The 11,702-nt window shown below is 49.8% G+C and overlaps 1 protein-coding gene across 1 annotated transcript in view; it reads right to left on the bottom strand.

Moving 5' to 3' along the window:
• Positions 1-2,251: 2,251 nt before the first annotated feature.
• The window catches only part of LOC136310682 (deleted in malignant brain tumors 1 protein-like), an 81,997-nt gene continuing 72,546 nt past the window's right edge, over positions 2,252-11,702 (bottom strand). Inside the window, exons 52-55 of the mRNA XM_066239523.1 lie at positions 10,833-10,865; positions 9,455-9,630; positions 6,032-6,414; positions 2,252-2,543 (exon numbers count right to left, since the gene is read on the bottom strand). Coding sequence (XP_066095620.1) covers positions 2,252-2,543; positions 6,032-6,414; positions 9,455-9,630; positions 10,833-10,865 — 884 coding nt within the window. The remainder of the gene's footprint in view (positions 2,544-6,031; positions 6,415-9,454; positions 9,631-10,832; positions 10,866-11,702) is intronic.

Here is an 11,702-nt window from a genome sequence, read left to right as displayed (position 1 = left end):
GCTGGAAGTCCAGGTTCCCTACCTGGTCTCCACCTGACATGGGGGTACAGGGGAGACCCTGGTTAGTGCCTGGAGGTGATGAAAGTCCCAGATCTCCACTCTGCCCCTTCTGATAGCACCCTGGGGAGGTGGGACAGATAAGGGACGCTGGGGCAGGCTGAAGTCTGGGCTCCTCACTCCCCCTTTGCTGGCTGGGATGGTAGCGGGGCCACGGTTTTACCTGTGGTGTTTGGAGCAGGGCAGTATTGTCTAAAAGTTTTCTGTCTTGCCCGGCTGTGCCTTTGCCAGTCCTTTGGCAACAGAGAGCAGGCTGCTTTTGGGGCTCTGTTAAGTGCATGTTGATTCATGGGGCCTGGGATGCTGGACAATGGGCACGGCCTTAAAACTTCAGTGTTCCTGAAACTCCCCTGCGTGGCTTTGTAAGGGCAGCTTCCTGGCTCCCCCCCCCCCCCCCCCTTGAACGACACCTGACCTGGAAGTTTCTTGAACCATCACTTATTCTTAAAAACTCAGTCCTTTCAGTGTCAACACTTTTCACATTAGGGATTTTATGGATTTTAATTCATAAAATGTTCAATTTTGGATGCTGGTAGGCCCTCCCCTCTTTACTTAACATGGTATGGAGTTACAGTTAACAGGCAGGTGAACTTTGAAAGTAGAAACTCTAGCCACTCATAGTTACTTGGAAAAGCTAGCTTATCCATTTGAAGCACTTGCATGAAATAAATGGCAAATGCCAACATTCTTCTTTCACATGATCAAAGATGAAACTACTTACATTTTGATTTAAAGATGCCATCATCTTCAAACTGAGCAGTAATTACTTTTCATCAGCTTTTACTATGGATAAGCAAGGAGTTTCTTCAAAATAAATGTCAGTCTCATATTTTTATTGAGACCACCATTGATGAAGGGCATGTTTGTATGAAACTGCGATGTTCCCCTTGAGAGGTTGTGTCTGTCCTCGGGACACAAGTCCGAGCAATTTCCATCTATCAGGACTTCAGGGTTCATTTTCAGGATCCGCCCAACATGGCCCTCCTCCCTGGGGGACTAGACTTTACTGGATTCTCATCTGGTACATGCTATTTCTTGACAAAGATGGGAACAATTTCTTGGCACTGAGGACTGATAGTTGAAATATTGCTGCTGAATAGTTCTGGGCAAGCAAAAAATAAACAAACAAACAAAAAATCTGTGTTCAAGTATGTTTCTTTAAAGATGACTTTGAAAGTACTGAGCCTAGTGCAGGCCCTTTTCTATTAAAAGAGAGATGAGATGAAGTGGGTGGGAATATGCTAATTTTTCTGTGTGCTTCTCAGGATATTTTTTTTTTTTAATCTTCTTCCCAGGTTCCCTATCATGCTGCCAGGATCTGGGAAAGAGATTGAGCGGGTGGTGTCTCAGAAAGTAAGCAGCCATGAGTGGTTCTTGGGATTTGGTTTCAGAATCTAATTTGCAAACTATAACCAGAGCCCACCAAAGCCGGGACCCAATTTGTTCCCTTTGAAATAAACAAAGTTTGTTTTAAGTAAATGAATGAGTAAATAATGTGTTTGATTCAACTGACCAGTCATTATTAGTTTTTTGGTTCATCTGCTTGTTTTTTAAGAGCAGGGGCTTCCTGACAAGATGTTTAATTTATTTTTCATAAGACTCTAGGCAAGATCTCACAGTATGAGAGGGACAGAAACAAAAAGAGTCACCTACTAGCATCTAAACCAGGCGTCCCCAAACTACAGCCCCGGGCCGCATGTGGCCCCCTGAGGCCATTTATCCGGCCCCTGCCGCACTTCCGGAAGGGGCACCTCTTTCATTGGTGGTCAGTGAGGGGAGCACTGTATGTGGCGGCCCTCCAGTGGTCTGAGAGACAGTGAGCTGGCCCCCTGTGTAAAAAGTTTGGGGACCCCTGATAAACATTAAGGAGTCAATTTAAAATTTTTTTCAAGTTAGCAATATGTTACAGAGAAATGACTCTGTTCTTTATAACACTTTGTACAGTTTAAGACAATGATCAAGTTCTTGATGGTGAAGAATTAGAAAATGCAATGTTTCTAGCCTGCAAAGACAGTGATTGCCTTAGAAGTTTCATAATCAGAAAAGATTTATTTAGCAACAAACCTCAGACAGAACTTGTTTTTCTACTTGTCTCCATGTGGACAACCTCTGATTTATCAAACTACTACTATATTGAAGAGAAATGAGCTTTGCTTCTAATTCCTAACAGATTCATGGGGAAAAACTGGAGCAATCACACAAAGTTCTTGCTCCGCTCAGTTCCTCTGTGGATTTCCAGTGGCCCCACCATCTGGAAAGGCTCCGCCTGCTCTTCTTCAGCCCCCGCGGGGCCTGCATCCCGCCGATTCCGCCCTGCACAACCCTGGGCACAGCGGGAGGAGAGGTCTTCCACTCGGCACACGAAGACCTTACACTGCAGGTAGACCACATTGTAGCTGTTGAGAAAGCTGAAGGCGTTGAACGTGAACCGGGCCATGTTCTTCTGGTGAGACTGAAGGTCGACATAGGTATTATCTTTGATGCACCTGATGGGAAGAAGAACCCAGACCAAAAGGATGAACTGAAAGCATAGAGCGGGCCCTGGCCAGCTGGCTCAGTGGTAGAGCATCGGCCTGGCGTATGGAAGGCGTGTGGAAGTCCCGGGGTTCTATTCCCGGCCAGGGCACAGAGGAGAAGTGTCCATCTGCTTCTGCATCCTTCCCCCTCTCCTTCCTCTCTCTCTTTCTCTCTCTCTCTCTCTCTCTCTCTCTCTCTCTTCTCCTCCCACAGCCAAGGCTCCATGGGAGCAAAGTTGACCCGGGTGCTGAGGATGGCTCCATGGCCTCTGCCTCAGGCGCTAGAATGGCTCCTGCCGCAATGGAACAACACCCCAGATAGCTGAGCATTGCTCCCTGGTGGGCATGCTGGGTGGATCCTGGGTGGGTACATGCCTCCCAGTTTGTCTGACTGCCTCTCTACTTCTAACTTTTGAAAAATACAAAAAAAAAAAAAGAAAGAAAGAAAAAAGAAAAAAGAAAAAAAAACCATAGTGTGAATTTGCTCTGACCCAAATAATCAGGCTTGGATGTGATTTTAAATGGAGTTCTTCCCACTACCACTGTTTCTTTGTTTTATATATAAAAAAAATTTTTTTATAACACTGGTAAGAAGGGAAACCCACTATTCCTGGCTAGGAATAGAATAAAACTATAAAATAAACTAAATAAGATAATAAAACTAAAACAAGGGAATTAAATTCTAGCTAGAACAGTTGCCTTCAAAAGGCCTACTCTGTTTTGTCAAAAGGGGAGATCCAAAGGTGGGGCTGGATTGGTCGAAGGTAAACTTAAATTATTTTAAAATGCATTTTATAAACCCCAGTGCAACCATTGAAAAATTTAAGAAGAAAAAAACTAAATGATACATCAAGAGAAGAGATAAAATAATAGAAGATGCTTATTTAAAACCAGAGAAGGCAGCAACAGGAGATGGGGTGGGGGTGGGGGAAACACAATGAATATAGAATAGCAATCAAGATGGTACATTTTAATCCAACTATATCAATAATCACTTGAAATGTGAGCAGTTTAAATATACAGATTAAAGGACAGAGACTGCCAGAGTAGATTAAAAAAAAATCAAGAAACCTAACTATGTATTATCTATAAGAAACCCATTTGAACTGTAAGATGTAGATAAACGAAAAGGAAAAGGATAGAGATTTACTATGCTAATACTAATCAGAGGAAAGCTGGAGTAGCTGGATTAATTTCAAAAACAAAACAGACTTCAGAGCCAGGATAATCAGGAGGGATGCATTATTATGACCTAACAATAAAGTGGCCACTCCTCCGAGAAAACATAACACACAAGACGGTGTCAAACTATGTGAGGGAAAAACTGATAGAAAGTGCAAAGAAATACTGATAAACCCACTACAATGGTTGGAGACTTCAACACTCCTTGATCAGTAATTGAGAGATGCAACAGGCAGGAAATACACAGATGACCTAAGTAGCACTATGGATCAGCTAGACCTAATTGACATTTCTGGAACACTCCATCCAACAACAGCGGAAAAGACATTCTTCTCAGGCCCTCAGGGAACATTCACCGAGCGAGATCACATTCTGGACCATGAAACCTACCCTGACAAACTTAAAAGAACAGAAATCACACAAAATATACCTTCAGACACCCTGGAATTACACTACAAATCAGTGACAGAACATTCCTGACTATTTGGAAATCAACACACTTCTGAGTAACCCATAGGTCAAAGAACAAGGTCTCAAAAGAAATTTTTTTTAAAAAATTTCAAACTACGTGAAAATAAATATACAATTTACCAAAATTTGTAGGAAGTGGCTAAAGAGATGCTTAGAGAGAAACTTAGAACATTAAATGCATGTATTGGAAAAGAAGGAAGATCGAAAATCAATCATCTAAATAAGCTTCTACTTTAGGAAACTAGAGAAAATTAAACCTAGAGCAAGCAGAAGAAAAAAAGTGTCAGTTGTCAAATTCTGGCACCAAATTGTGGCTCTGTTCTTGATATACAGTGTGTCTGTAAAGTCATGGTGCACTTTTGACCCGGCCACAGGAAAGCAACAAAAGATGATAGAAATGTGAAATCTGCACCAAATAAAAGGAAAACCCTCCCAGTTTCTGTGGGATGCTGTGGCAGCATGTGCGCATGTGCAGATGATGATGTAACATCATGTATACAGCAGAGCAGCCCACGGCCATGCCAGTCCAGATGTGGACGGTACAGAGGAAAGTTCAGTGTGTTCTGTGGCTCACTAAATTCAAATCCATGACCAAAGTGCAATGTGAATATCGGCGCGTTTATAACGAAGCGCCACCACATAGGGATAACATTACTGGGTGGGATAAGCAGTTGAAGGAAACCAGCAGTTTGGTGGAGAAACCCCATTCTGGTAGGCCATCAGTCAGTGACGAGTCTGTAGAGGCTATACGGGATAGCTACCTAAGGAGCCCTAAAAAATCTGTGCGTGAGCCCACATCGAACTGCACTGAATAGGTATGAAACTGGGAGAGTTTTCCTTTTATTTGGTGCAGATTTCACATTTCTATCGTCTTTTGTTGCTTTCCTGTGACCGGTCAAAAGTGCACCATGACTTTACGGACACACTGTACTTGTAAGGAGGGTTAAAGGGAGCACTTGCTGGCTCCGTGCACTGCCCGCAGCGCGGCTCACACCGCTGTGTGAGAGGCGAGCTTTGGGAAACAGGCACTACTAGGCCTCTCAGGCCTTAGGCCTCTGCGGCTCTCACCACCCTACAGCTGCCATCGCTCAGGACTTTTGTGGCTTCTGCACTGATAGCCAGTTGCCTGCCATAAGCGTCTCACACTGTTAGGGGAGGAGGCAGCTGTAAAGGCCATCGCCTTGCCAGAGTTCTAACTCAACAAGTCCTTTGTGTAACTGAAGGAGCCAGAACAACTCTCCCCACTGTAAGAGCTTACCTGTAGACAACTCACCAGCCCATGGAGGGAGCCCCAGCACCCCGAGGAATGGGAAGTGTTAGAAAGTCATAAAACTTAAAACAGGATGGGACAGCAGAGTCCCAGGCAGTAGGGCTCTGCCCAGGGCTCTTTGGAAAGTCAAGGGAAGTATCCATACTTCCTTCCTATAACTGCTCATCCCCATCTGGGATCAGAGGTATGGTGAGGGCCTCAACTCTGCCCCTGGGCCATGGTGAGGACTCTCTCCCACAATCTTATGATTGGTCATTTATTTATTTATTTTTAGGGCGGGGAGAGAGAGAAAAAAAAGAGAGAGAAGGGGGCAGGAGCAGGAAGCATCAACTCCCATATGTGCCTTGACCAGGCAAACTCAGGGTTTTGAACCCGCGACCTCAGTGTTCTAGGTCAACGCTTTATCTACTGTGCCACCACAGGTCAGGCCACAATCTTATGATTTAGGACAACCAGTTGAGAAGCCAAAGGTTCCCCCGAAGGACTGCCACGTGAATAAAGTAGCCCACCCCAGCGGGCCTTCTATTTTCCTCACCCGTGCCGGATCAGGTCGTACTTGACAGTTGTAAAATCCTGGGGGTCGGGAGAAGCCACGCAGGTGTCCACGAAGAGCCTCAGGTTGAGGTCGGGGCTCTGGAGTGTGGCCTGGAGGAAGACCTCTTTCCTCTGGCTGGCGTGGTACGGCCTCGTGCTGCCCACATGCGGGGACACGGGCGACTCAAGGAACGAGAGGGACACGTGGTAGCCGGCACTCCGGCCCGGGACGTCAGCCCCAGGAACAGTGTCGACTGCTGGCGGGCCACCCACCGTGCAGGTGAACGTCAGCTGAGGCACCCTGTGCCGCACGACCACCCGGCCGGGGTGGCCCCGTAGCCGGCCTCTGATGGAGTTGGAGTAGCTGAGGGAGCCGCTGCTTCCCTGGGAGGGCGGGAGGGCGGGGGAGAGTCGGGACCAGGGCTCCGGGCGCCCTGGCAGCACCTGCCTTCGTGAGCAGAGGCCTCGGCTGCTGGGGGCCACCTTGCTGACCAGCTGCAGGTCAGGAAGCTTTGGGCCTGACCTCTGTGTTACCCAGTGCCCTGAGGGGGTGACCTTGCTCCCTGGAGGTCAGGGAGCACACAGGGAGCCCCCAATGGGGGAGCCTGGACTCCCTCCCTCCTGTGAGGGATCCCAGGGTGGGGGGGGCAGTCCATGGTGGCTGCTGGCTCCTCCCACCCCCACCCGTTCCGTTCCCTCCAGCCCTGGTGCTCCTGAACATGGTGTGGGGGGTCCAATCTGGCTGCTGGCTCCCCCCACTCATTCCGTTCCCTCGGGCCCTGGTGCTCCTGCACACACACACCACCCCCACTGGAGTCCTCACTGTCTCTGGCTCCTCCCTGCTCGGCCCCAGACCGGGCCTGGACCCTCTCCAGCCGAAAGCCTGGGCCAGCCCTGCTGACCTTTGCTGCCAGCATCACCCCGTCCAATCCATCATGACTCTAAGGGGGAGAGTGGACATCTGCAGGCCGAGGAGCCTCCGGCAGCCTCCTTCCCACAGCCCTGAGTGTTGTCCAGAGACTCGGCCTTCTCAAGGACAGGCGTCCAAGGAGTCCTCAGTCTGTGTGACTCAGACCCTGTGGCTTTCTGCCTCTGAGGACTGCTGAGACCGCTGTCTTTCACTAGTTGGCCTTTTTAGATGTTTTCTTTCCTTCTCATCCCGCCCTTCCCCAGCCTCCGTTATGCAACGTTAGTACAATACACTGTGCATGTTCTATATGTATATCTGTGTTTTACCCATAACGAAAGGCTTTCTCCTTTTTTCCTTGGCCCAAAGAACCAATATCTCTCCTCCCCACTGAGGGTGGCATCACCCTCATTGACAATGCACAGTTTAGAAGAAAAGCTAAACTTCATGACCACATGGCCCTGATCCATTCCAACCTGACCTTGGGCATCCCAGAGTTCCTGTGCCTTGAGCCTCTTCCTGGGGCCCTCCATGCTCGCTGTGGCCCCAGGGCCTCTGCACCTGCTGCCAGGAACAGTCTTGTTCATCCTCACCTGGCTCCATCTCCTCCATTAGGCCTGGCTCCTTGGCCACTAACCCTGTTCAAAGTGACCTCCCTTCCACCCCAAATCATTTTCTGTTCCCTTCCTTGTTTTACTGTCTTCTTAACCCTTTCACTACAAAGGACTCTCATGTGTGCATCTGTTCAATGTCTGTCTCCCTTGTCTTGAATGTGTAAGAGCCATGAAACAGGCCCCTGTCGGTCTCGTTGGCTGCTGTGTTCCAGCACCTGGAAGGCTGCTAATTCACTGACTCTGAAATCAGACACAGGAGCTTGTCATGGTGTCTCCCCTGGGGATGGCCTGGAACCCGTGTCACCCAAGCGTTTCCTGGCCTCCTGTGCCCTCTGGTCCCAGCGCTGTGGCCAGCACCCGAGGCCTACTAGGAAAGCTGGGTCAGCCAGGGCCAGAGAGGACATCTGGAGGGCCTCCCTGATGGCCCCAAGCTCCCGGGGCTGCCCTCCGCCCTGACGCAGGGCCTTCGAGCATGGCTCCTGGGGCAGAGACTTCCAAGGCGGAAGCTCGAATTTCCAGAGCATGGTCTGCCCAACCAAAGAGACAAAATGTGGTTATTTGGCATCATGCAGATCATTTGAATGAATTCAACCTCCAATAATGTCGTGTTTTCTGGTGTGTGTGTGTGTGTGTGTGTGTGTGTGTAAACATGGGTGCAAAAGAATGGAGGAGTAGCATGGGGACCTTGCTTTGGAATGTGTAATGCTGTTAAATGTACTGAGAAAAATGGCTGTGATTATACAGACTCCCTATACCTTTGGTATCTTGTTTCCTTAACTTCAGTGACACTGTTTTGTGAAAAAAGCAGGGAGGTAAGGAAAAGGAACTGAACATATGCATTTCATTATACTTTCTCGATTGGGAAATACAGCTAGCTACCTGGTTAGAAACATGGCAGTCAGACAGACAGATCCTCCACCCTCCCCCAGGTCTGGCAGCATAGCTTACACATGGTAGGTGTGCATAATATTGAATAAAGAAACACATTGTAAAAAATGTTTTGGCTTTGGAGCTAAGGGAATAGCTCCCAGCCATCCATTCATCTACCCATCTATCCGTCCATCCATTCATCCACCTATCTATCCGTCCATCCATTCATCTACCCATCTATCCGTCCATCCATTCATCCACCTATCTATCCGTCCATCCATTCATCCACCTATCTATCCGTCCATCCATTCATCCACCTATCTATCCGTCCATCCATTCATCTACCCATCTATCCGTCCATCCATTCATCCACCTATCTATCCGTCCATCCATTCATCCACCTATCTATCCGTCCATCCATTCATCCACCTATCTATCCGTCCATCCATTCATCCACCCATCTATCCGTCCATCCATTCATCCACCCATCTATCCGTCCATCCATTCATCCACCCATCTATCCGTCCATCCATTCATCCACCTATCTATCCGTCCATCCATTCATCCACCTATCTATCCGTCCATCCATTCATCCACCTATCTATCCGTCCATCCATTCATCCACCTGTCTATCCGTCCATCCATTCATCCACCTGTCTATCCGTCCATCCATTCATCCACCTATCTATCCGTCCATCCATTCATCTACCCATCTATCCGTCCATCCATTCATCTACCTGTCTATCCGTCCATCCATTCATCCACCTATCTATCCGTCCATCCATTCATCCACCTATCTATCTGTCCATCCATTCATCCATCTATCTATCAGTCCATCAGCACTTATCACTTGTTACCGTGCATTCCAAATTTAGTAATTATCTCAAATTCCCAGATGGAAGGAAAGTTTCTGACAAATTAGGGAGCCATTCCAGGTTTCAGCAGACTCAGAAAGGAAGTCATGGCTTGTGCCTTTCCTCTGTTCCTTGGCCTCCATCCCCAGAAGGGTACCACCACCTTGTCAGTTTCTCACCTGTTGGACGGTGCCACAGTGGCCATAGGGAATGTTGAAGATCAGGTAGCGCCCCATGACCCTGGGGCGACATAGCTCATCATTTAAGTGCACATCCCAGGAGGAATAGCCCAGCCTCCGGAGATAGCCTCTGTCGATGGTGACTTGGAAGAGGTGAGGCAGGCAGGAGAGCCAGGCTGCAGAGGACGGAGGAGGGGAGAAACTCACACCCAGACCCTGACTTGCCAGGCATGGGGGGTGGGTATTTGTTTCCTTTATAAAAGTGCCGACCGTGCCCTGGATTGGCTCAGCTCTCATCATCCCCCCCACACTTTTGACTTGACTTTCATTGACTTTATTTATAGCCCCCTTTTCCCAAAGTCATACCACATCCATGGGGAACCCCACCCACAGCATGCATCCCAGGGCCTGGGAGTCAGAGATCCTTCTAAGGAGGCAAAGGATAGCTCAGTTCACAAGGTGAAAACACTTGAGCCTGAACATGCATCCACCTGGTTAGAAAAGGAGAGTGGAAGCAAAGGGAGAGGGCAGAGGTACAAAGGGGAGAGGGCAGAGGCACAAAGGGGGAGGGGGCAGAGGCACAAAGGGGAGGGCAGAGGCACAAAGGGGGAGGGGGCAGAGGCACAAAGGGGAGAGGGCAGAGGCACAAAGGGGAGAGGGCAGAGGCACAAAGGGGAGGGCAGAGGCACAAAGGGGAGGGCAGAGGCACAAAGGGGAGAGGGCAGAGGCACAAAGGGGAGAGGGCAGAGGCACAAAGGGGAGGGCAGAGGCACAAAGGAGAGGGGGCAGAGGCACAAAGGGGAGGGCAGAGGCACAAAGGGGAGGGGGCAGAGGCACAAAGGGGAGGGCAGAGGCACAAAGGGGAGGGAGCAGAGGCACAAAGGGGAGAGGGCAGAGGCACAAAGGGGGAGGGGGCAGAGGCACAAAGGGGGAGGGGGCAGAGGCACAAAGGGGAGAGGGCAGAGGCACAAAGGGGAGGGCAGAGGCACAAAGGGGAGAAGGCAGAGGCACAAAGGGGAGAGGGCAGAGGCACAAAGGGGAGGGGGCAGAGGCACAAAGGGGAGGGGGCAGAGGCACAAAGGGGGAGGGCAGAGGCACAAAGGGGAGAGGGCAGAGGCACAAAGGGGGAGGGCAGAGGCACAAAGGGGGAGGGCAGAGGCACAAAGGGGGAGGGCAGAAGTACAACGGGGGAGGGCAGAGGTGCAAAGAGGCTTCTTCCCCAACCTCCTAAGGCCCAGTGAGTCGATGGAGATACAGAGGTCTCAGTGGAGACACAGAAGCTGGTCCCCCTCACAGCCAGCTCTCTCTTCCCCAGAGCACTGTTCCTGTAGCTCCCCCTTCCCGCAGCCTCAGACCCTAGGAGAGCAGGAGACTTTACCATTGTCCTTGCGCATAGCAGAGTCGGCTCCGCCTGGGGAGGGAGAGCAATAAGAGGCAAATATCAACCATGCAGAATCGCTGGGCTGCACGTGCAGCCAGCCACAGACTCGAAGCGCAGGGCAGCAGCCTGCCCCCTCCACCCCTTGTTCAGCGATTAACTCCGAAGTGCAGTGGCATGAATGCTCCAGGGCGATCAGAGAAAGGAGAACCCAGGGCCTCCTGATGGAGCCGGAGGGAGAGATTCCGATATGTGTGCATAGTACACACAGGGCTTTGCGGCTTATAAACCCTGTCACGTGTATGAACTCTGGCTGGTGTCCCTTCTCAGGCACATGGCACACTTGGAAACTCAGCCTGGGAACTATGAAGTTTGTGGCTATCAAAGGCCTCCCCAGCCCAGAAGCAAGGCAGGACAGTCACCGAGGGCCAGGGGCCAGGGCCCCGCCAGGGGGTGTGGCCCACCAGACTCACTCGACCTCTCTAGACCCAGCCCACTGGTCATTTGGTTGCTGTACCTGATGTTAGGGAAACCCCGTGGTGTCTAATCCAAGAATGGAAATGAATTGTCATTTACAGTGGGCCCACTGACAGCAGGGGGAACAGCTGGTGTCGTGAACAAACACAGTAGAAGTGAGGATCTGGAAGATACAGACCCCACAACCCCAGGCAGACTGATGGACATGGCTCCTGCCGGACCGATGGGTGTTTGTCTCAGGGGCACTCTGACTACTTTTCTGTTTGGGCCCTGTTTCTATAAAACAAGAGCAACCCCCACATCGAGGTAAAGCAATGGCGATGATTGTCTTTACCTTGTTTACCTATAAAACCTAAGAATGGAGCTCAGACTTGCTCACCAAATCTTTGAATC

The sequence above is a fragment of the Saccopteryx bilineata genome, chromosome 7, assembly GCF_036850765.1.
Source record: "Saccopteryx bilineata isolate mSacBil1 chromosome 7, mSacBil1_pri_phased_curated, whole genome shotgun sequence".
NCBI classification, from domain to species: Eukaryota; Metazoa; Chordata; class Mammalia; order Chiroptera; family Emballonuridae; genus Saccopteryx; species Saccopteryx bilineata.
Note: the sequence above shows the minus strand (reverse complement) of the source record. Positions and strands in the feature narration are given on the sequence as shown.